Source organism: Rana temporaria, chromosome 10 (assembly GCF_905171775.1).
Source record: "Rana temporaria chromosome 10, aRanTem1.1, whole genome shotgun sequence".
Taxonomy (NCBI): Eukaryota; Metazoa; Chordata; class Amphibia; order Anura; family Ranidae; genus Rana; species Rana temporaria.
The window spans coordinates 13,828,825-13,855,201 of record NC_053498.1 but is presented as its reverse complement, the minus strand read 5'-3'; the positions used below and the strand labels follow the sequence as shown (position 1 = coordinate 13,855,201).

At 46.7% G+C, this 26,377-nt stretch overlaps 1 protein-coding gene and 1 long non-coding RNA gene across 2 annotated transcripts in view; one reads left to right on the top strand and one right to left on the bottom strand.

Moving 5' to 3' along the window:
* The first annotated feature begins 3,299 nt into the window (after positions 1–3,299).
* LOC120916349 overlaps positions 3,300–26,377 on the top strand; it is a 65,449-nt gene continuing 42,371 nt past the window's right edge. Inside the window, exon 1 of the long non-coding RNA XR_005743982.1 lies at positions 3,300–3,370. This is a non-coding gene — a long non-coding RNA (uncharacterized LOC120916349). The remainder of the gene's footprint in view (positions 3,371–26,377) is intronic.
* The window catches only part of LOC120916346 (hemicentin-1-like), a 55,698-nt gene continuing 44,125 nt past the window's right edge, over positions 14,805–26,377 (bottom strand). Inside the window, exons 6-8 of the mRNA XM_040327260.1 lie at positions 18,469–18,747; positions 16,579–16,691; positions 14,805–15,216 (exon numbers count right to left, since the gene is read on the bottom strand). Of these exons, the coding sequence (XP_040183194.1) occupies positions 16,615–16,691; positions 18,469–18,747 (356 nt within the window). The 3' untranslated portion in view covers positions 14,805–15,216; positions 16,579–16,614. The remainder of the gene's footprint in view (positions 15,217–16,578; positions 16,692–18,468; positions 18,748–26,377) is intronic.

The following is a 26,377-nucleotide window of genomic DNA, read 5'->3' as shown; positions in this document are numbered from 1 at the left end:
GGTACATGACGTACAGACTCTCTCCGGAGAGAGGGACGAGTTTCTATAGAAGGACTACAGATCCTTAAAGGGAATCCGTCAGCTGGAAACGTGCGCTGGGGCATGCAGCAGTTCATGAATTAAAGTATCTGTAACTTTTTTGGTTTACTTTTTTTTTTTTGTGCTTCTTTAGCGCAGGCTCAAAAACTTTAATTTTAATTTTTTTTCTTTCTTTAAAGGCTCATGCACACAGCTGCTGTTTGGGGCGTCTGACGTGTTTTTTTTTAACTGCCTCTAAAAGCCCCTCCATGTTGGCCTATGTGTCCTATGTGTCCATGCACACATAAACTGTAATGCCGCGTACACACGATCATTTTTCAGCTTGTAAAAAATAAAGTTTTTTAAAAATGTCATTTAAAACAATCGTGTGTGGGCTTCAGAGCATTTTTCGAGTTCTGAAAAACAACAAAAAATTTTTTTTGAACTTGCTCTATTTTTTCACAACATTTTAAACAAGGTCATTTTTCGGGTTGTAAAAAATTATCGTGTGTGGGCAAGTTATGAGACGGGAGCGCTCGTTCTGGTAAAACTAGCGTTCGTAATGGAGTAAGCACATTCATCACGCTGTAACAGACAGAAAAACGCGAATGGTCTTTTACTAACACGGAATCAGCTAAAGCAGCCCCAAGGGTGGCGCCATCCGCATGGAACTTCCCCTTTATAGTGCCGTCGTGCGTGTTGTACGTCACCGCGCTTTGCTAGATCATTTTTTAACGATTGTGTGCAGGCAAAGCCGTTTTAATGATCAAGATGGAAAAAAAATCGTTTTTTCGAGAGGCTGAAAAACGTTGTTTTTTACAAGCCGAAAAATGATCGTGTGTACGCGGCATCAGAGGCGTTTAGGGGCAGGTTTTTACTGTTCCAGTTTTTTAATCTGTTGCCGACCAGCTGCCGTCGTTATTCAGCGGCAGGTTGGCATGGCTGCGCTAACCGCCAAAGGTGTACGTCTACTGCCTTTTAAGGGCTGTGGGAGGAGTACATCCAAAAAGAAACTGATTAAAAAAAAAAAATCTTCAATTGGGGATGTTTTTTTTTTTTTTATAGCAAAAAGTAAAAAATATTTTTTTGTTTTTTTTGGTTTTGTTTTGTTTTTTATAGTGCAAAAAATAAAAACCACAGAGGTGATCAAATACCACCAAAATAAATCTCTATTTGTGGGGAAAAAGGACGTAAATTTTGTGTACAACGTTGCATGACCACGCAATTGTCGGTGAAAGCGACGCAGTGCCGTATCGCGAAACATGGCCCGGTCAGGAAGTGGGTAAATCCTACCAGGGCTGAAGTGGTTAATGAGAAAACGCAGGAAAAACAGGCAATAACGTTTGTGTGTGTATGTGTATATATATATAAATACGCAATGCCTTAGCAAACTAAATGTCATCCACTTGGATTGCGTTTACTTTAATGAAGACAACGTGAGGCGCGCACCTCCTTCACCAGACCGAAGGGGAAGGAGGAGTGAATAAAATGTCATTTTTAAAGCCGAAAAAAATATTGAAGCTATTCCAGGAATGCAGATACGATGCGAAGGGTGTGTGAGGCTTCTGACAGAAAGGCCAAACAAGAATAGTGAGAATGTACATGATATAAGAGTACACAGAGCCACGGTGGAAGTGAAATCACGTGGCCGAAACTCTGCTAAAGGCGGGTATGGAAATTCCTGTACCAGTGTTATTATGTCATATAATATAAGACAGGGGAATGTCTGTTGCCTATAGCAACAGCAACCTTTTCGGCCTATGGAGACAGTAGGGGATGTTTAACCACTTAAGACCCGGACCCTTAGGCAGCTGAAGGACCCGGACAGTTTTTGCGATTCGGCACTGCGTCGCTTTAACTTACAATTGCGCGGTCGTGCGACGTGGCTCCCAAACAAAATTGGCGTCCTTTTTTTCCCACAAATGGAGATTTCCTTTGGTGGTATTTGATCACCTCTGCGGTTTTTATTTTTTTGCACTATAAACAAAAATAGAGCGACAATTTTGAAAAAAATGCAATATTTTTTACTTTTTGCTATAATAAATATTCCCCAAAAATACATATAAAAAAACATTTTTTTTCCTCAGTTTAGGTCGATACGTATTCTTCTACCTATTTTTGGTAAAAAAAAATCGCTGGAGTCCCGCGATCAGTCCCCGGAGCTGAAGAACGGGGAGAGCTGTGTGTAAACACGGCTTCCCCGTTCTTCACTGTGGCGCCGTCATTGATCGTGTGTTCCCTTATATAGGGAATCACAATCGATGACGTCACACCTACAGCCACACCCCCCTACAGTTAGAAACACAAATTAGGTCACACTTAACCCCTTTAGCGCCCCCTTGTGGTTAACTCCCAATTTGCAATTGTAATTTTTACAGTAAACAATCCATTTTTAATGCATTTTTTGCTGTGAAAATGACAATGGTCCCAAAAATGTGTCAAAATTGTCCAAAGTGTCCGCCATTATGCCGCAGTCACGAAAAAAATCGCTGATCACCGCCATTGGTAGTAAAAAAAAAAATAATAATAATAAAAATGCCATAAAACGATCCCCTATTTTGTAAACGCTATACATTTTGCGCAAACCAATCGAAAAACGCTTATTGCGATTTTTTTTTTTTTTTACCAAAAATATGTAGAAGAATACGTATCGGCCTAAACTGAGGAAAAAGATTTTTTTTATATATATTTTTGGGGGATATTTATTATAGCAAAAAGTAAAAAATATTGCATTTTTTTTTTTCAAAATTATCGCTCTATTTTTGTTTATAGCGCAAAAAATTAAAACCGCAGAGGTGATCAAATACCACCAAAAGAAAGCTCTATTTGTGGGGAAAAAAGGACGCCAATTTTGTTTGGGAGCCACATCGCACGACTGCACAATTGTCAGTTAAAGCGACGCAGTGCCGAATCGCAAAAACTGGCCAGGTCCTTTAGCTGCCTAAAGGTCCGGGTCTTAAGTGGTTAAAATAGTTTTAGATTACCAAATAGATTGTATAGCATTTATAAATGGTATATCCATTATTGCAAAGTGGATTTTTTATTTTTTTTGTTAATGACTACATAAGTGGAGCCAATCTCATATATGTGACATTCCCGCTACTCCCAGAAAGGATGCCGATCATCCTTTCTGGGAGTAGCGGGAATGTCACATATATGAGCAATCGTCTCCTTGTAACTCGTTATCATCTACTTCTTCCCTCCATAGTGACCCATTATTAATCAGAAGATGACTCCAGTTTTCCTGTACAAAGAGTAAAATATTCATTTATTTATTTATAGGCATAAATTACAGCAAGGGGAAAAATAACCGACTTCATGTTTTCTTGTCCATCAGTCACCATCTGCAAAGGTCAGTCCTACTAAAAAAAAATATTTCTTATAAGTGGATGTAGACGAGATGATTCACTCGCTGGTTTATATTCTCTAACAGACCCCAGAAGTGATCATCTTCTGCCAATTTGTTTTACAGGTCCGTACCCCTGACATGCAGTGTCACTCCTCTTTAGCTGTTAAAGCATACCTAATCAAAAAAAAAACACACTATATTGCCAAAAGTATTGGGACACCTGCCTTTACACACACGTGGGCCCGGATTCACATACATCGGCGCATATTTATGCCGCAGTTGCGTATCTTTTTTACACTACGCCGACGCAGCGCAGAGAGACAAGCACTGGATTCACAAAGCCAGTTCTGCCAAATCTGCGCTGGGTTTCTTAGGCGTAAGTCGTCGTAAGTGGAAGTGGGCGTGAGCCATGCTAATGAGGCGTGACCCCATGCAAATAATGGGATGAGCACCAGATAGATACGAATAACGAACGGCGCAAACGCTGTCCCGTGGACGCATCCCAGTGCGCATGCTCAGAATCACGTCGGAACGAATGCCTAAGATACGACGGATCACTGCCTACGGCGTGAACGTAACCTACGCCCAGCCCTATTCACGTCCAACGTAAACAACGTAAAATATGACGGCTTGAGTTCCCTGGTCCATACCTTTTGCATGGGTTGTGCCTCATATATGGGTAATAACTTTACGCCGGACATGCGACTTACGCATACAGCGTATATTATGCGCCGGGCGCAAGTACGTTTGTGAATCGGCGTATCTCCCTCATTTGCATATGTGCATAGAAAATCAATGGGAGCGGCAAATGCGCCCAGCGTAAATATGCGCCTACGTTACGCCGGCAAGTTACATTGGTCGGATGAAGCCAATTTTTAGGCTTATCTCACTTTGTGGGCACGGCACACAGATACGCATATTTACACTTACGCGGCGTATCTCGATAAGTTGAGATACGTCGGCGTAAGTGCTTTGTGAATCCGGGCCATGAACTTTAATGGCATCCCAGTCTTAGTCCGTAGGGTTCAATATTGAGTTGGCCCCGCCCTTTGCAGTGTTGCCATTTGAAAAGATATAATAAAATATTTACAAAAATGTGAGGGGTGTACTCACTTTTGTGAGATACTGTATATATGGGCCCTGAAACTTTGGATTTTTCGTGACTTTCTGTCTCGGTGGTCACCGGGAACAGTCGGGTGGATTTCTCAAGAGGGACTCTTGACTCTTACTATGACAATAAAAGCCTGGCAAAGGTCCATGACACCAACATTCCGACAGACAGGCAGGTGGGTGAAGTTGAGAAGTCTATTGCAAAGATCTCGCCACTAGAATTTAGAAAGGATCAGGTGCTGGTGAAATGGCCTGACTGGGGGGTAAAATGGCTCTTAAAGGGTTGAACACAGGGATGTGTACAGTCACAGTTGGTAGCTGATAACGGCTCAGGAAAGCAGCACTGTGAGGTAGGTAGTGGTCTTCTTCTTCTCTGGCTTAATTTCTTAAGATGCCTAAAAAAAAAAAACGTTGGGTTAAAAAAGAAAACATCGTCACCAAACACGTCCTATGGATGTGTCTCCATTTTTCTTTAATTCCCTCCCATAAACACACCTGCATATTAACTCTTCACGCCTAAGACCCCTTTCACACTGGGGCGGTTTGCAGGCGCTATTGCGCTAAACATAGCGCCTGCAAACTGACCCTAAACAACTGCTGCTGTTTCTCCAGTGTGAAAGCCCCGAGGGCTTTCACACTGGAGTGGTGCGCTAGCAGGACGGGAAAAAAGTCCTGCTAGCGGCTTCTTTGGAGCGGTGAAGGAGCGGTGTGTATACTGCTCCTCCACCGCTCCTGCCCATTGAAATCCATGGGACAGCGCGGCTATACCGCCGGCAATGCGTCTCTGCAGAGGTGCATTCCGGGCGGTTTTAACCCTTTCTCGGCCGCTAGCGGGGGTAAAAACGCCCTGCTAGTGGCCGAATAGCGCCGCAAAATTAGCGGTAAAGCGACACTAAAAATAGTATAATAGGTAAAGCGCCACCACACCTCTCGCCCCTGTGTGAAAGTTGCCTAAGGGTAAAACAAATCCTAAATGCATAAGCACAATTTTGATGTGTTGGTAAACCTGTACATATCATCACAACTACTTTTTGTATCCAGGAGAGATCATACCTCGTTTTTGTCGGCCCAAAATAGTAAAACAAACCATAAGTTACCTGTATATTTCTTGTTACTACTATAACCTACCTTCAAAGTGCAACCCAAAATAAATTCTCCTGCTCCTGACGATCACAACGATATGTGTATAGTGTTCGTTGTTTGAACCCATAGTACAGCCCAGAAGCAATATGCGCATTTTGCTTTTTTTTTTGGTTTTTGTTTTTGTTTTTTGTCCTACCTAAAACACACTAATACTGATGCTAGAAAAAAAAATAATTCTGTCCAAAATATACTGACCTTGACCCAAACACTAAGAGACGGTTCACTCGGGGTGCAGAGCACTACGACTGAAGCCCACCCAGTTGTGTGACAATAGCAAAGAAATATTCGCTATTGTCACACGAATTCTCCTCCCTGCCCAGTGGTTTTCTAGGGACTTTGGCTATGGGATCTAGGAGATCAAGTTTACCAGCTCCAATCGCCTGCATCAGCCACCACCAGAACTCCCACCCAATTGTAGTAGAATATGTCAGCCACCCTTGCTTAGCTTTGTCTCCACCAGAGAAGGAGGAATACTGAAAGCATGGTTATAAGATCTTATTAGTAGTCCTGTAGTGGTAGAAGAAACCAGAGGGCTACTCCATCTATTATGCCTAAACCCAAAGCTGATTTTCGCTGTGAGTGGTCTCGGCCTTTAAAGGGGTTGTATAGGTTTGTTTTTTTAATAACAAACGTGTTATACTTGCCTCCACTGTGCAGTTAGTTTTGCAGAGTGGCCCCGATCCACGTCTTCTGGGGTCCCACTGCGGCTCTCTCGGCTCCTCCCCACTAAAGCTATCCCCCTCTGGGAAGCTCTTTCCTGAGGGGGTTAGCTTGCGGGCGTGCTCCCATGTCAAACAGTTGGCGTCCATAGACACCAACTGTATGAATCGCTCCTGCCCCCCGGCGGCCACGTCATTGGATGTGATTGACAGCAGTGGGAGCCAATGGCTGCGCTGCTATCAATCTATCCAATCAACGGCCAGACTCAGTGGAGAAGAGGACACTGGCGAACGCGCACAGCAGGTGAACGGGCTCAGGTAAGTAAAACGGGGGAAGGGGGGGCAGGCTAGGTCAGCGAGGTGTTTTTTTTCACCCTAATGCATAGGTTGCATTAAGGTGAAAAAACACAAACCTTTACAACACCTTTAGGGTTGGTGAAACCATTTTTCGAAAAGTTGTGCTTACCTGTCTCCCATCATAGACGATACCCGGGATGGACAATCAGTGGGCAAGCAGAATTCCTCCAAGTAGAGAAGTTATCATCAGGCCTAATGTGATGGTGGCCCTGGGCGAGGCATCTAATAGGGGAAGAGAATTTAATGCTGGACAAATGAGCTTTTACTTTTATTCAGAAACATATCCGTTTTTATAAGTGTTTGGTTTGATAAACCAAAGACCATGGATGGAGGAGATTTACCGTACTAAAACTCTGCAGCTCTGCTTAGGAACCAATCCGCTTCCAGGTTTTATTGTCAACACCCAACTAAACAAGCTGATTTTAGAAGTTGATTGGCTACTGTAACGGAATGGCCCGTGATACCCAGAGACTTTTGAAGGATGCGGGGTACGCCTGTGCCAGCTTCACCAATGACTCTTGGGTCTAGGGTCATCCTATGTCCAATAGGGGCATAGGATGACTGAGAAATGATATCTCGGATTACATGAGATGGGACAGTAATGATAATTCATGTATTGCAGGATATCTTGAAATATTACAGGTGGTTAATTCTGACCCCAACAGGTCAATAGGAGAGTGACTCATTCGTGTGGGGACACATACTGTTGAGGTGTTAATTGAATCTGGCTCCTAAGATATTTCATTGTGTGAAAGTCTATTGATGATAGATGTGTTGGGGGTTGGCAGTCTGAAAGGTCAGATGGCTGACTTTTCAGCTGTAGTGGATTCGCATGTCCATTACGTCTACAAAGGAATGTGTATTGTGTATCAGATGAGAATAGCTTATCGCGGAGTCAGAACGTCTGGGTAAATGACTAGTAATTAGTTCATGTAGATTATCTGAATGTCATTATCTAAAGGAATGTGCATTGAGCACCCATTGTGTCATGTTGTGGGTGGAGTTGGGCCATTGTTTCTTGGGGCTTCTAACTGTATATAACAAGCCTGAGTTTACCATTAAAGGATCCTATCTGTTTGGAACCAGAGACAGAGCTGTGTGTGTCTCATTTCTGGGGGAAATCCAATGGGTCATGTCTGCTGGATTGTGCAGTGTCGGAAGCTGTCTTGGGTTGGTGGAATGGAATATCGTAAACGGTGTTAACCCCTGACCGTTACAGCTACCATGTACAACGTCACCAGATTCTGAGTGCTCCAATGTTAGTAAATCAACCCTCCCCCGAGTCTGCTAAAGTTTTTCTATATAAAACTGCATTCAAATGTTGTGTGTTTTTTTTTTTTGTGGGGGGGGGGGAGGGTTTATTCCCTCCAACAGAAGTAAATGCAGTACATACCCCATGGAGGTGCCAACCCTTCCCCTCTCTGTCCAAAATCCTAAAAAATGTTTGGCAGAAATTCTACCTTTTAAGCAATTACTGTTTAGTTTCCTCTTGACAGGTGAAAATGATTGCTGAATTGGTTTTCCTTTCCCCTCAGGCTATCCATGGAAACCAGACCGCACTTTTGGTCATTCCTTTTAACTGAGCAGTGCTTTGTACAACCTGTCACTCCATAAGCATTAAAGAGTTTCTACGGTTCTGTTCAAAACAAGAGTTATTCGAGAAATTTAGATGATGTTCCATTTCAGAGCGAGTTTCATGAATTCAGATATCCTCAGTGGAATTCCAACTTGCCCCTTCAATTTAAAAGTCTTATTGCACATTACCACAACACATAGGTGGGAAGCCTTTAAAGCAGTTGTATCCTCCTCTTGGTGATTTTTACCTACACCTGCTGCAGGTCAGGGGTGGCCAACCAGTGGCCTGTGGAGCCCTCTGATGTGGCCCGCGACCTCCTGCTCTGGAATAGTGGGTTGGCAAGCCCAGATCACAGCTTGCCGACCCGCCATACCACAGAATCGTTGTTGTGAATGAAGCTGGTGGTAGAGGAAGAAAGTGGATGCGAAGCAGCGCCCCATAAGCCGATGCTTCCTCTACAGCGCCGTCTATGGCAAAGTTCAGCTAACCTGCAGGATAGACACAGGTGCACTACGCTGCACCCGCAGTGAGGATGAACCGCAGCACATCAGTGCGAAAGGAGTCTTGGGCCCTTTTCACAAGATCAGCCCAACCACCTCTATAGAGATTGTCCCCTTTCATCTGGGCGGATCAGAGGGCCTATAGAGTAGCCGTGACCTGTCATCTGCCCGCTCCGCTCATTGTGGCCCTCGACTGGTTACCAAGTTGTTTAAGTGGCCCTCGTTCTTCAAAAGGTTGGGCACCCCTGTTGTAGGTAAAATGAATATCTCCTAAACCTGCACAGTTTAGGAGATCTTCGCCCTGCATGCAGCCGATGACGTCAGCGGCGCATGCGTTCTGAAGGTTCGGCGGATCGTGCCAGAAATTCAGAGCTCCGTGCCGGAACGAAGTACTCCCGCACATGCGCCGCCCCAGCCACTCATTAAATTTTGAGTGGCTGGGGTTTCATAACAAAGAGGGTGAATACATACACACATGCCAATTATCCGTTTTTTCTAATTTTACTTTACCAACTTAGACTATTGTGTTCTGATCCATCATATATAATTCAGATTAAAAAAACATTGACCTAAAGGCTGCAATGTAACAAAATAGGTAAAAGCCAAGAGGGTGAATACTTTTGCAAGGCACTGTATATACTCTAATGCAGGGCTCAAAATTTCAAGTCCTGAGCTACTAGCCAGGCCTCAAGAGTTACTCGCCACCAGTTGCCCCACCTAATTCATACACTGCCCTGCGCCTAATTGCACCCGTAAACACGCCCTCGTAGATTATCTCATGGAATGACCATGTTTTATGCAGAATCAAGTTACAAAATTAAATATTACCAACAACAACTTTAACAAAATGGGACAGGGCACTGGGGGCAGACCAGAGGGACAGGGCACTGGGGGCAGACCAGAGGGACAGGGCACTGGGGGCAGACCAGAGGGACAGGGCACTGGGGGCAGACCAGAGGGACAGGGCACTGGGGGCAGACCAGAGGGACAGGGCACTAGAACTGGGTCTCTTCCCCATTCTCTTGCTGTCTCCTCTGCAACTCCCATCCATCCATCCATCCTCTCTCTCACTCTCCTATTCATCTCATCATCAGGAGCCTGTGTGTGCGGCTCCATGCTGGCATTTCCCCACTTCCCAACTTTTATTCAAGCTGGCAGTGAGGGGAGGAGCTGCAGCACAGCGGGAGTACAATCCAGCGCCGAGATCCACACAACTGCACAGCCGTTGACACCATAGCACAGCGCACAGCACACATTGAGACCAGTCTGTTCACAGTGCTCAGGTTAAACTGTTGGACACTTACATAGAGCACAAGAAGAAGAAAACTGCACAAACTAGAAGGCTGCCACTCTCATGTCAGGGCAACTTTCAGTGAGCGCTGCACCGGAGTGGTCATTTTTGCAATCCTCCACCTCACTCATTACTTCCTGCTCTCCAGCTACATTGGTCGGGGCCCGGGGGAGGGGGGCAGGCTCAGAGAGGTCATACTGTTAGGTCCCATGGCTTAATGAGAATTGTAAGGAGAGCACCTGTGTACTGCTCTGCCTGTGCGCGGCTCAACAGACTACTTTTCCCGAGCATGCACCTTTCCTCTTCGGCCGCCAATCTCATCGGGACTCTAAGTGTAGGCACAGATTGGAGGGAGATTGGTCATGCAGCCCTGTGATCACTCGCCCCCAGCTTAAATCCACTCGCCAAATGCTAGTAGGCGAGTGAAATTTTTAGGGCTGCTGTAATGTATATATTAGTCTCAACGTTGATTGTTAAATAATTGGGCATCTCGCTCCCTTTGCCCATCCAAGTTTAATTCCCCTCAATAAAATATAAAAAAACAAGTGCAGTGACTGTAATTTTATGTAAAATGCAATTCGGCTACCTGGAGGTGTTCTGTACACAGATGTGTACAGATGGTTTTGAGCATCCTCTACAATACAAATGTCATTTTTGGTGAGATGCCCTCAAAGGGAAATTGCATCTAAAAGCATGCATACCCTGCCACGTTCCTCATTAGAGCCCTGCAAGTGCAGCTGCTGATTGATAATTATGCAATCACTCACATTCACATTCACTGTGCACATGGACACAGAGAAACAAACTTCTATTACTCAGAATAACAAAAATATGTGTTATAATTCCTGCAATGTACATGGATCACCCAGAGGGGAATGTTTGTTTTTTTTTTTGTTTGTTTTTTTAGTTACTTTAAGGTAAAAGCAAAGAACCTTCAGAATTGAGTTTACTGGAGTTCAGAACATCACAAGATGCGTTCTGTTACAGAAAATTAAACTTTGCTTAGCTAAGGCCAGTACATTTCTGAACTAGGTAATGCCATAGACCACTTACCATAGATTGTCACTTCGAAATTCCGTGTGGCCGACGTATCCCCAAGTGCAGTGATGGTGATGGTGTAATTCCCTGTGTCAGTTTTTGTAGAATTTAATAGAAGTAATGATCCCTTCCCGACGATGGACAGTCTGCTGGCGTAGTTCGGGAGCACTGTAGGAACATTATTGGCCAACTGGGCCACTGACGTGCCATTTATAGCCCAGAAGACTGTTGGAATTGTTCCCTGGGTGGTGTATGAGATGTCCAAGCTAATATCGTTCCCGATTTTTACATTGCCATTGGAGTTGCTGGTGATGGTCACTGCTGCCCCTTCTTTGCCTGTTGGAAGACAATAATTGGTCACCATCTGCCAATACATAGATGAAAGTTATCACATGGGCCCAGATACTGCCGAAACAGGGCTTACTGGCACCCAAAGTGAAGATGCCAAAGTGTGGCTTCCTCCAAAATGAGCTGCATGTCTGCTTGGCGACCAGCTCACGCCGATATACGTGGGCAGAATGTCACGTATAGGCATATTAACGTACCTGTACGTCGCCTTTAAGAATTGGCATTGTGGGCGCGCGCGCCCCCGCCGAGAGCTCAGTGAGTGTGATCGTGGCTCCCGCGGACTCTGTCTGCGGGGATACACGCGATCGTCTCACGGAGAAGAGGAACGGGGAAATGCTAATGTAAACAAGCATTTCTCCATTCTGTGATCGGGAGCGGTGATCAGTGTCATGTCACATGTAGCCCTGCTATCACACAGTTAAAATCACTCCCTAGGACACACTTAACCCCTTCAGCGCCCCCCTCCTGGTTACCCCCTTCACTGTCAGTCACATTTACACAGTAATAAGTCCATATTTATAGCTCTGATCGCTATGTGAATGGTCACAAAATGGCGCCAAAAGTGTCCGATGTGTCCGCCATAATGTCGCAGTCACAATAAAAATTGCTGATCGCCGCCATTACTAGGGGGAAAAAAAATATTAATAAAAATGCCATAAAACTATCCCCTATTTTGTAGACGGTATAACGTTTGCGCAAACCAATCAATAAACGCTTATTGCATTTTTTTTTTTACCAAAAATATGTAGAAGAATACGTATCGGCCTAACCTGAGTATTGGGGATATTTATTATAGCAAAACGTAAAAAATATTGCTTTTTTATTCAAAATTGGCGCTCCTTTTTTTTTGTTTGTTTATAGCGCAAAAAAAAAAAAAAAACGCAGAGGTGATCAAATGCCACCAAAATAAAGCTCTATTTGTGGGAAAAAGGACATCAATTTTGGGAGAAACGCTGCACGACCGTGCAATTGTCAGTTAAAGTGACGCAGTGCAGAATCGCAAAAAGTGCTCTGGTCTTTAGCCAGGGTGCAAAAAACACAGCCACTGTCCACCAGCCCTACGATAATCAGTCAAATGAATACCATACGGTATGGGGGAGATGTCACAAAGTGGGTAAACCAATGTGATTTCAGCCTGCCATACATGAAGTTGATTCAAGCAACGGGTGACCCTGTTGGCAACACCGAGCTCAAAAAACGTTGACTTTTAAATGATCGACACAAATTCTTTTTCATTTGGCCGCCTATAGAACCTTCACGCCAGGGAGCTGCGGTGGCTCGACGCGATTAGCACTGCGCTGACAAGTCATTCACCTCTGCAGCTAGGGGTTCGGATCCCGGTCTCGGCTACATGTGAATTGAGTTTGGTGGTCTCAGCCCGGCTCCCGGTGGGTGTGCTATGCGAAGTAAGCCTGCGCTTAATACGCCCACCCCCCTCGCACAAAAAACACCACACTTACACGCACTCGAAATTGGGTTAACATGCACGCACTTTGACCACGCGGTCTCTAAAAAGAGAGGCAAAGGACTAACGGGTCTGGTTGAGCGGGCTAGATCCTCTCACTCCCTTATAGGGAGTCCCTCTGCCCCGTTGGGCTTCAAAGCGGAGCAGGTAGGGCGGCCTATGTGGGAGGACCCCCTCACACACCCGCCATTGCCACCCGGGGCATGGAGAAAGGTGGCAGATTGCCTCTGGGGGAGGCCTGCCTACTCCCAACTCCTGCAGTCCGGCTCCTCTCTCGAGTACACGCACAAAATACACAAGAAAAAAGAAAATAAAAAAAAGAACCATTGCGCCAACATCCACTTGAAACATGCAGACCAAAAACTCAATGGGTATGGATATCGCAATAGAGACCTTTGTCTCGCTTCGTTCTGATTCAGCAAAGGCTATTGTATGTTTTTTACATTCCTCCCCCCCCCTTTTTTTTTGGTATTCTTTTGGAACTGAACTAAGCACCTTTTAAAAAAAAAAACATATTGGCCCATTCCGTATTGTAGGTTGACCCCCTTCCAAACAACATTCAAAACACTTGCATGATACACCATAGCTTCCATTACTGATCACTTTCTGAATAAAAGGTCTGAAGACTTGTACAGATGAAAGTGACTTGCTATATGTTGAACTCTTTGGGGCTCCCTAAGTTTTGGGGTCCCGGGCAGCTTTATTATAATCCTATGTTGGTCACCTCTACTTTCAGTAGCCAGAAGGAACGTTGTCACTGATTGGCAAGTGTTATAATGTATAGATTATGTAGATAGTGAAGGTCACTCACCGTAATGTATGAGAAGTAGAAGGGTAGCAGTCAGGTTGGCATAGCCCATGTCCCTGGTAGGTGAAGGTTGGAGTGGCAGCTGATCAGGGGTTCAGAAACGGATCACTCCTGGGGATCTTGCAGGTAAAAAAAAAATCAGGTGTATTTCCTGTAATTGCTGAAGACGTTGGAGGAAAGGGTAAGGGGAGGGGAGATGTTAATGTTACTATTATTTTGAGAATTGTCAATGTTTTTCCATCTGCATGTAGGTGTGGTGTGGAGGCAATGATCCACACAGGTGGGTGCAATAAAAACTTGTAAGTATATAATAAAAGTTCACAACAAACTCGGTGAAAAGGCTACCCAGACAGTTTTATTAACAGTTTCCAGCTACATGAAAAAAAGCATATAATTGATACATATAATTGACACCTGGCACAAACACAGATAAGTGCATATGGGCCCTAAGACTTGGGCCCGGATTCACATACATCGGCGCATATTTTTGCCGCCGTAGCGTATCTAATATACGCTACGCCGATGCATCGCAGAGAGGCAAGCACAGAATTCACAAAGCACTTGCCTCCCAATCTGCGCTGGGTCTCCTCGGCGCAATCTGGCGTAGGTGGAAGTGGGCGTGAGCCATGCTAATGAGGCGTGACTCCATGCAAATGATGGGCCGAGAGCCAGACAGATACGAATAATGAACGGCGCATGCGCCGTCCCGTGGACGCATCCCAGTGCGCATGCTCAGAATCGCGTCAAAACTACTGCCTAAGATACGTCTATTCACTACCTACGGCGTGAACGTAACCTACGCCCAGCCCTATTCACGTACAACGTAAACGATGTAAAATACGACGGCTTGTGTTCCCTGGTCCATACCTTTGCATGGGTTGCGCCTCATATATGGGGAATAACTTTAAGCCGGACGTACGACTTACGCAAACCGGGTGTATTATGCGCCGGGCGCAAGTACGTTCATGAATCGGCGTATCTCCCTCATTTGGATATATGAACCGAAAATGAATGGGAGCGCCAAATACGTCCAGCGTAAATATGCGCCCACTCTCCGCCGGCGTAGGCAAGTAACGTCGGTCGGATGAAGCCTGTTTTCAGGCATATCTAGTTTTATGGGCACGGCGCACAGATACGACGGCGCATATTTACACTTACGCGGCGTATCTCGGGATACGTCGGCGTAAGTGCTATGTGAATCCGGGCCATAGTATTTTTCCACCACTTTCTGTCCTGGTGAACATGAGGAAAAATTTAAGATACCTCAAAAGGAACCGACATTGTGGCAAAGCCTGGCGGAGGTTCATGAGACTCAGTCACACAGAGGCAGGTGGACTGAGTTGTTGCAAAGATCGCTCCACTAGAATGCAGCGTAGCTTAGGGGCAGGTAAATGGTCTGATTGGAGGTAAAATAATCCTTTAAGGGTTGGACACAGAGACATGTGCAGTTGGTAGCTAATCGAGGCTCAGGAAGGAAGCAGTGGTGATCAGGACAGCATTGTCAGGTAGGCGCTCCTCTTCTCTTATTCAGTGCACAAAAGATTTTCCAGAAACCTATAAATTAAGAAGAAATTGTATTCACCAAAGATATATTGTTTGAATGTGTCTATTTCCTTTTTAATTCCATCCCATAAACACACCTGTAAGATATTCAGAGTTGTTGTGTGTCTGTATGAGTGTCACAGAATGCATGTTCCCCAGACTGACTTAAATGGTTTGCATACTGTCACAGGAAAATTAAATTGCAAGCTCCTAGGGGGTGGAGACTGATATGAATGGTCTGTGTACTGTCACATGGAAATAAGTAAGAAAGCTTCTCAGGGATGGAGATTAATATGAATGGTTTGTACCTTCACAAGGAAATCGGAATGCAAGATCCTCGGGTGGAGACTATTTCCTTGTGAGTGTACATAGACCATTCATATCAGTCTCCACCCCCGAGGATCTTGCATTCTCATTTCCTTGTGAAAGTACAAACCATTCATATTAATCTTCATCCCTGAGGAGCTTTCATACTTCTTTCCTTGTGACAGTACACAGACCATTCATAAGTATGAAAGCTCCTCAGGAATGGAGATTGATATGAATGGTTTGTACTTTCTCAAGGAAATGAGAATGCAAGATCCTCGGGGGTGGAGACTGATATGAATGGCCTGTGTACTGTCACAAGGAAATAAAATGTGAGATCATCAAGGGTGGAGAACAATATTAACAGTCTATGGCAGTGGTCTCCAAACTGTTGACACGGGGGCCAGATGAGGCCCTTTGCTTGCCTTTATCCGGCCCTTGGGGCACTATTCCTTCCAATGACACCAACAATAGGGCACTATTCTTTCTACTGACACCAACAATGGGGCACTATTCCTCCCATTGGTATTAATATTATATCCAGTTTTTGTAAATCAACTCCTATGTATTGTTAAGGGATGTAAGAATGCAAACTTCTCTAGGGTGGACACTGAGGTGAATGGTCTATGTGCGCCATTCAATAGAATTGGTTGGTGCTGAATAAATCAATAAAATAAGGTACTAGGCAAGCAAACACAATTACCAAGATTTAAAACATTCACATTTTAATGTGTTATGAAAAATCAATTGCGCAGTGGGTATGGAATCTCTAAAACCGGAGATCTGAGATCTTGGCTATCTGCTTCAGCCATCAACAGGGCTTAGAAATCGCACCATAGGATCTCCATATCATAGAAAATGCGGTAGGATATGTCAACCACCCTTAAACAGCTTTGTAACCATCAGAAAAGGAAGAGAACTAACAACTCGGTTGTAAGATATTATGTAGTCATAAAGAGGTAGTAGAGGCAGCCAAAGGGGACTCCCAACAACAAGCCTAAACCCAAAGCTGTTTTTGTTTGTGGGTGGTCTCAGCCTTTAAGGGTTGCAACACCAAGATATGCTTACCTGTCTGCCATCATAGGCTATTTCCAGGGCAAACAATCAGTGGGCAAGCAGAATTCCTCCCAGTAGAGTAATTATTACCATGCTATAGGTGCTGGTGGCATGGAGTGTGGCATCTAAATACGGAAGAGAAAAGCATTATTCAAGTAACTTGGATGACTGAGTTTTTGCATCATTTCGAAATATGCCAAGTTTTGGAGATGTTGGATTTGAAAAAACTACCAATTGGAGGTGTTTTTACAAATAAAAAAAAAGTCAGATCACATGTACATTTGTTCTGTGCAGAAAATGTTATTGGGATACCTCCTGCGCTATTCAAATGTTTTTTTTTTTATTCATTTAAAACCGAAAATACCACATTTGGCCACTTGATGGCACAAAGTATCATATGAATTTTCTACGATACTTTGTGCTACCTAGTGGCCAAATGTGGTATTGCTTTAAATTAAAGGAGTTGTTAATGAAAAAAAAAATTCACCTTAATGCCATCTATTAATTAAGGTGAAAAAATATTGCATAACGCCGACCCCCCCCCCCCCCCCCGAGCCCCCGTTATACTTACCTGACCCCTCGAAAGTCCCGCGCGGTCCCGAGATCCTCTTCGCCGCTCAGCCTGGCCGCTGATTGGCTAGAACGCATGGGATTGAGAGCAGCGCAGCCATTGGCTGGCACTGCTGTCAATCACATCCAGTGACTCGGCGTGCCGAGGGGCGGGGCCGAGTGATACAGTGAGTGGCTATGGCCGCTCGCTGTATCACGGGAGCGCGCCCGCAATTAGTGACCACCATGTTGGCTCACTGGGGCTTGGTAGTCAATTTTGCCTTTGAATGCATCTTTTAGGCCAGGTTCACACCTATGCGAATTGAGTGCGGTTTAAACCGCATCTAATTCGCAGGACATTTCAAAATACATTGTTTTCAATGAGGCTGGTTCACATATGTGCGATGCATCTGCACTGCGTATTGCCTCCAAACCGCATGCGGTTTTTATGTCTTGCGGTGCGAATTCAGTCCCATTATCTTCTATGGGTACGCATCTAATTCGCACATGTGTTCAGTTCTCTGCAGGAGTTTCTCTCATTCAGCTCAATACAATTCTCCCCCACTCTCCTCTCACCCGGAAGTTCTCCCAGGTCTCCAAATTCGCACCTGATCTGCAGCTAAACCGCAGTTGATCTGCAGAACACCCTCTAGAGAAATCTGCAACGACAACGCAGCTCAAAAAAGCAACGCACTAGTGTGATTCCGGCCTAAGGGTCTGCTAAGCTGCATTTTTGTATAATAAACTGCAGCCATTTCTTTTTTCTTTTTTTAGTTTTGTGTAGAGTGGTTAGGGGTTAAAACCCCTAACAAGTTTTGTCTGTCTCTCTACTGGGTGTATTTCCCTTAATTTTCTGTCCTGGTGACCATATAGGAAGTGGGGGCAAATCTCCCCAATAGGGATCCTGACAGAAGTAAATGCAATATACTAGTTGAGTTGTTCTATTAAATATTTTGGAAAAATTTGTGAAAAGCCGGCAGAGTTGGACCCGGTGCAGTCTGTAATCGGTAATAGAATAGGTCAGACAAGCCCCTCCCTTTCTCTCCTATACAGGCCTGTTTGGGTAAGCTTGTGCTGAGGGGTGTGGCTGTTACTCAGCTCTGCTGGTAGAGCACCGGAGTGTGAGGGCAGGAAGCAGCATTTTCACAGAGACAAAAAGGTATTTTAGGGCCAGCAAATATCAGTCACAACGCACAACATGCCGGGGATAGAAGACTATATACAGATGTAAAATAGTGTGACTTCATTTGAGTCAGAATACTTCTATCTTGTGTCTACTGGCAGCCTCGGGTCAACACATGTAAAACTCTGACACGTCCATGGCTGAATAATCTGTGTTTTACTATTACTTACAAGAAATAGTGAGACCTAGAGACCCAGAACCCCAGTAGGCCGCGTTGGATATGTTGCAGGTATAGAGTCCATTGAACGTCCTGTCGGGTCGCGTTATCTGGAGAGTCCGATTCCCATCTAACAGACTGTAGGGATTTTTGCTGATCACAGATTGTCCATCCTTCATCCATGTCACCATTTCTGTATAGCCACTAGAGGCGCTACAGCTTAGATTTACAAAGGCCGCACCCTCATTCACCTTCTGGGGTGACTGCGTCACTGCAACATTCACCACCGGGTCTGTCAGACAAGAGGGAAAATGTATTTAATTTTTAAAATGTGAATGGTTTCATTGAAGCATTTTTTTTTTTATTATTGCACTCTATGACCATATTGGGGGAAAATGTAGCTTCCCCCCCCCCCCCCTGTCCCTGGGACAGAAGGGCAAGAAATGAGGCAAATTGAGGATGTAAACTGACAGGGGTGCTAACCCTCCCCCATTTTACATTTTATGAAAAACCAACATGGGGCTTATATGGGGCTAGCTTGGCACAATGTAAGAATACATATGTAAAGTCTGATTGGTCTTTGTGAAAGTCGTAAATCGTAGTAGCCCAAGCTACTACAGAGATGGCCACCACGGTCACATACCACAAAAGACTTCAAGCTGTCATTGATGTTAAAAGGGGCGATTCATGGTATTAAGAATTGGGGTATGTAAACTTTTGATCAGGGTCATTTGGGTAGTTTATGTTGTCCTTATGATTTAAAAAGAGTAAACACAGTTGATTGATTATAAATGGATTCAGCCAAACACTAACCATGAGTGACAGAAAAGTTTTTGTGTTATCATTTATATTCTCTGAAAAATTACCAAGAAATCATAAATTCTGACAGGGTATGTAAACTTATGAGTACAATGGTATGTGTGTGTGTGTGTGTGTGTGTGTATGTGTATATATATATATATATATATATATATATATATATATATGATGTGTGTATATATCAGTGGCGGCTGATGCTCAAAATTTTTGGGGGGGCACAAACAAAAATAAAATAAAATTACAGCCTCACTGTGCCCATCAAATGTAGCCACTGTGCCATGCCATCAATTATCACCACTGTGCCATGCCATCAAACGCAGCCACTGTGCCATGCCATCAAACGCAGCCACTGTGCCATCAATTGTCACCACTGTGCCATGCCATCAAACGCAGCCACTGTGCCATCAATTGTCACCACTGTGCCATGCCATCAAATGCAGTCACTATGCCATCAATTCGCACCACTGTGCCATGCCATCAAACGCAGCCACTGTGCCATCAATTATCACCACTGTGCCATGCCATCAAACGCAGCCACTGTGCCATCAATTGTCACCACTGTGCCATGCCATCAAACGCAGCCACTGTGCCATCAATTGTCACCACTGTGCCATGCCATCAAACGCAGCCACTGTGCCATCAATTATCACCACTGTGCCATGCCATCAAATGCAGTCACTATGCCATCTAATGCAGCTATTGTGCCATGCCATCAAATGCAGTCACTGTGCCATGCCATCAAACACAGCCACTGTGCCATCAATTGTCACCACTGTGCCATGCCATCAAACGCAGCCACTGTGCCCCTCAATTGTCGCCACTGTGCCAATTGTCACCACTGTGCCCTTTAATTGTCGCCACTGTGCCCATTGTTGCCACTGTGCATGTCACTGTGCCCTTTAATTGTTGCCACTGTGCCCATTGTTGCCACTGTGCCCATTGTCACCACTGTGCCCATTGTTGCCACTGTGCATGCCACTGTGCCCTTTGTCGCCACTGTGCCCTTTGTCGCCACTGTGCCCTTTGTCGCCACTGTGCCCTTTGTCGCCACTGTGCCCTTTGTTGCCACTGTGCCCATTGTCGCCGCTGTGCCCTGTAAAATGCACTTACCTTTCTGCTTCCTTGTCGTCCTCTCTCACCCTCGATGACGTTTCAGCCAATCAGGTTACCGATAACCAGAATCAGTGAACCTGATTGGCTGAGACGGCCATCAGTCTTATCCAAGGGACGCAGCCCCCCTACGTTCCGAGGATAAGACTTCCGGAAGCCGAGGGGCTGTACTCGGAAAGCCTATCAGAGCCGCTGCCCCACATATATATATAATTACTAATGATAATAAATGTCTCTATTAATAAGGATGTATATTAATTTATTACAGTAATATATTTAACTTTTTTATTTATTTATTTTGAAGTGGAACTTGACACAATCATGTTGGGGGTTACATCACACTGTTAAGGATGTGTATGTTGGAGTCACAGGGGACACAGACCAGACTTTTGTGCTACAACTTACCATAGACACGGAGCTGGAGGGACCCCGAACTCCAGTACACTGCATTGGATACAGTGCAGCTATAGTTTCCACTGAGCGTCCTGTGGGGTTGCGTTATCTGGAGAGTCTGATTCCCATCCAATAGATTGTAAATGCTGTTGTTAGTTATAGACTGCCCATCCTTCATCCATGTCACCGTCTCATTGTAACCACTAGAGGCGCTACAGCTTAGATTTACCGCAGAGGTGTTCTCGCTCACCACCTGGGGCGACTGTTTCACTGCAACATTTACCACCAGATCTGTAAAATAAAAGACAATGTATTCTATAAATTGAAAAAATAACATCTTCCTTGGGCCAAAAACCAACAGCCAGATATTAAAACCTCCCAACTGTCAAGAAACAAGGACACTAGTTTGTGTAGGGTTCAGGTTCTCATGCTGTCACTCACTGAGAGACTTCTTTCTCTTGTGTTTTTGAAAATATGTCCTTGTAGAGTATCTGGGGGGCTTTGTGCCTTGGGGGTTATGGCCATAGGTGTGTGCAGCCTTTGGCATTAGGGTGTGCACCCCAAAGCTCAAACACAATCTACAGATCACTCACAATGTTTATTCAGAAAGGGAAGGGGCCGTAAATGACATATTTACTGGCCCTTTCCCCCACTCATCCTAAAACATCCACAGCAACAACCGGTGGGAGAGGGGGAAGCAGGCAGTGCTGTGGGGGGAAGAAGGGGAGCAGTGGCGGAACTACCGCCATAGCAACCCACGCGGGCGCTATGGGGCCCGCAGCCGATTGGGGCCCGGTGAGCAGGGCAAGGAAATGACCGAGGTTGTTTTTTTTTTTTTTTCTCACCGCCGCGCCGCCGCCGAGTGTCTAGTGCGGCTCCGGAGCCGCATGCGGCTCTTTTGTACGGCTTTGCTGAGTGCGGACTGCAGAGGATTTAAAAAAGAGCGCGCCGCGCTGTGATAAATGTCCCGCCCTCCTCCTCCTAGAGAAGACTAGCTCGTGTGATAGAGCCAGTGTGCTGTCTGTCACACAAGCTGGTCTAGAGGAGGAGGAGGGCGGGACATGTATCAGCGCGCCAGAACCCAGTGGGGGAGCATCGTGAGAGATGACCGACGTGAGTCACAGCACAGGCTAAGTGAGGGGGACCTCATGTTTTTTTGATGATAATGGGGGGGGGGGGGGGGCTTGGCTTGCAATGGTGATGCCACCTACTGTCTCCTGTCATCATCATGCTTCTCGTCATCCCCCTGTTCCTGGCATCCCAGTGGGATGCCAGGAACAGGGGGATGACGAGGAGCACGATGATCCTACCTCTGAGGCCTGTAATACATTTTATCACCCCTGTCATCTCCATCCTCCCAGTCACCTCCCTGCCACCCACCCCTGTCATCTCCATCCTCCCAGTCACCTCCCTGCCACCCACCCCTGTCATCTCCATCCTCCCAGTCACCTCCCTGCCACCCACCCATGTCATCTCCATCCTCCCCGTCACCTCCCTACCACCCACCCCTGTCATCTCCATCCTCTCCGTCACCTCCCTACCACCCACCCCTGTCATCTCCATCCTCCCTACCACCCACCCCTGTCATCTCCATCCTCCCCGTCATGTCCCTACCACCCACCCCTGTCATCTCCATCCTCCTTGTCAGCTTCCTACCACCCACCCCTGTCATCTCCATCCTCTCCGTCACCTCCCTACCACCCACCCCTGTCATCTCCATCCTCCCCGTCACCTCCCTACCACCCACCCCTGTCATCTCCATCCTCCCCGTCACCTCCCTACCACCCACCCCTGCCATCTCCATCCTCTCTGTCACCTCCCTACCACCCACCCCTGTCATCTCCATCCTCCCTACCACCCACCCCTGTCATCTCCATCCTCCCCGTCACCTCCCTACCACCCACCCCTGTCATCTCCATCCTCTCCGTCACGTCCCTACCACCCACCCCTGTCATCTCCATCCTCCTTGTCAGCTTCCTACCACCCACCCCTGTCATCTCCATCCTCTCCGTCACCTCCCTACCACCCACCCCTGTCATCTCCATCCTCCCTACCACCCACCCCTGTCATCTCCATCCTCCAGGTCACCTCCCTACCACCCACCCCTGTCATCTCCATCCTCCCCGTCACCTCCCTACCACCCACCCCTGTCATCTCCATCCTCTCCGTCACCTCCCTACCACCCACCCCTGTCATCTCCATCCTCCCTACCACCCACCCCTGTCATCTCCATCCTCCAGGTCACCTCCCTACCACCCACCCCTGTCATCTCCATCCTCCCCATCACCTCCCTACCACCCACTCCTGTCATCTCCATCCTCCCTGTCACCTCCCTACCACCCACCCCTGTCATCTCCATCCTCCCCGTCACCTCCCTACCACCCACCCCTGTCATCTCCATCCTCCCTGTCACCTCCCTACCACCCACCCCTGTCATCTCCATCCTCCCCGTCACCTCCCTACCACCCACCCCTGTCATCTCCATCCTCCTTGTCAGCTTCCTACCACCCACTCCTGTCATCTCCATCCTCCCTGTCACCTCCCTACCACCCACCTCTGTCATCTCCATCCTCCCCGTCACCTCCCTACCACCCACCCCTGTCATCTCCATCCTCCCCGTCACCTCCCTACCACCCACCCCTGTCATCTCCATCCTCTCCGTCACCTCCCTACCACCCACCCCTGTCATCTCCATCCTCCCCGTCACCTCCCTACCACCCACCCCTGTCCTCTCCATCCTCTCAGTCACCTCCCTACCACCCACCCCTGTCATCTCCATCCTCCCCGTCACCTCCCTACCACCCACCCCTGTCATCTCCATCCTCCCCGTCACCTCCCTACCACCCACCCCTGTCATCTCCATCCTCCCTGTCACCTCTCTACCACCCACCCCTGTCATCTCCATCCTCCCTACCACCCACCCCTGTCATCTCCATCCTCCCCGTCACCTCCCTACCACCCACCCCTGTCATCTCCATCCTCCCCGTCACCTCCCTACCACCCACCCCTGTCATCTCCATCCTCCCCGTCACCTCCCTACCACCCACCCCTGTCATCACCATCCTCCCCGTCACCTCCCTACCACCCACCCCTGTCATCTCCATCCTCCCCGTCACCTCCCTACCACCCACCCCTGTCATCTCCATCCTCCCCGTCACCTCCCTACCACCCACCCCTGTCATCTCCATCCTCCCCGTCACCTCCCTACCACCCACCCCTGTCCTCTCCATCCTCCCCGTCACCTCCCTACCACCCACCCCTGTCATCTCCATCCTCCTCGTCACCTCCCTACCACCCACCCCTGTCCTCTCCATCCTCCCCGTCACGTCCCTACCACCCACCCCTGTCATCTCCATCCTTCCTGTCTTCTTCCTGCCACCCACCCTTGTCAGCTTCCTACCACCCACCCTTGTCAGCTCCCTACCACCCACCCCTGTCATCTTCCTACCACCCACCCTTGTCAGCTTCCTACCACCCACACTTGTCAGCTCCCTACCACCCACCCCTGTCATCTTCCTATCTTCCTACCACCCCCTGTAATCTTCATACCACCCCACCCCCTTAAATTTACTGGTGCACATTACATATGATGGATGCAGGGACATTTTCTTTGGGGGGGCGCACGTAGCTGGTCTTGCCTAGGGCGCCAAATTGCCTAGCACCGGCCCTGCCTGCACTGAGGGGCAAATTTCCGCCAGCCCGCTCCACTCCCCGCTGCACTGAGACAAATTGTTGCCAGCCCGTTCTGCCCGCTCCGCGCTCCACTGTGAGGCAAATTGACGCCCACCCGCCAGCCAGCCCGCTCCACCTGTTCTGCCAGCACGCTCCATTCACCTGGGCGTTGCGGGCAGAACAGGAGAACAGTCAGCGGGTGAGCGGGCTTGCTTGCCAATCAGCGGGCGGGGGAGCAGAGAGATGACATCATCTGCATCATTGTAGTTCTGTCCCCACTGTGCGGGCAGCAGAGAGATTACATTATCTCTCTGCTGCCTGCCTTTACTCTGGGACACAGCAAGTGGCAATCCGCAATGCGTGGCAGGTGATGTGGCAAGTGACAATCTGCTACATGTGGCAGGTGGCGTCGTGGCAAGTGACAATCTGCATTGTGTGGCAAGTGACAATCCTCAATGTGTGACATCGTGGCAAGTAACAATCTGCAATGTGTGGCAGGTGACACCCCGCATCTGGTGACGCGGCAAGTGACAATCAGCATCTGAAGGCAGGTGACGTTGGCAAGTGACACGCTCGGGGCTCCTACTGATTCTGCAATATGGTGAGTTGAACTATTTTATATAACAATGTAATAATAGAAATTATGCACTTCAAGCATTTTTATTATTATTATTTTTTTTTTACTAGTAATGGCAGTGATCTGTTTTTTTTTTTTTTTTGTGAGACTGCGACATTGCGGTGGACAGGTCAGAAACTTTTGACACATTTTTGGGACCATTCACATTTATACAGCGATCTGTGATTAAAATGCACTGATTAATGTGTAAATGTCACTGTCAGGGAAGGGATTACATGTGTTTCCTGGGAGGTGTTTCTAACTGGGGGGGTGGGACTGACTGGAGGAGGAGAGAGATCTCTGTTCCTAATCACTAGGATAGAGCCATGACAGGTCCTCTTTATACTCCTACATGCATGTAGAGAGCCATGACAGGTCCTCTTTATACTTCTGTACATGTATAGAGCCATGACAGGTCCTCATTATACTTCTATATACACGTATAATGCCATGACAGGTCCTCTTTATACTTCTGTACATGTATAGAGCCATGACAGGTCCTCATTATACTTCTATATACACGTATAATGCCATGACAGGTCCTCTTTATACTTCTGTACATGTAAAGAGCCATGACAGGTCCTCTTTATACTCCTATACATGTATAGAGCCATGACAGGTCCTCTTTATACTCCTATACATGTATAGAGCCATGACAGGTCCTCTTTAGTTATAATGATATCAAATAAAGGATGTGGGGCATTTTGGTGGGCGTGATTTTTTTTTCTGGGGGGGGGGCCCCATACAACATTTTGCTATGGGGCCCTGTGATTTCTAGTTACGCCCCTGAAGGGGAGCCAGGTCAGTAGTGGTAATCTGTTCTGCACAGGGTGATTAGGGTGTTCCTGGGCACACCTGGCACACCCTGTGCGCACGCCTAGGATGTAGAGGATTCCACTAACAAAAACGAATCCATTTCATAAATTTCATTGTGCCCACTAAAGGCGCTGCATCTCAAACTTAGTGGGACTTAACGTACTGATGAATGAAACATGCACCCTGAATAAACCCTCTAGAATGATGGTGATCAACTTTTTTAATATGGAGGACCTCAAGTGTGATCCTCGCCATCACCAAAGAGCTGCACATACAGTAAATTTAGTGCCCTGCCCATTATCCAGACCTGAACTCAGAAACCCCCAGAAAGGCTCGGAACTGAGTATCACCGGCACCCCCACATCTCTGGCCAAATGTGGTACTGCACACCTCATTGGCTTGAATCCCGCTCATTTTGCGAGATAACACTCGCAAACCGAGTCAGGATTTATAAAAAAAGTTGCTAGTTTTTCAAACCGCATTACTCGTTAACCAA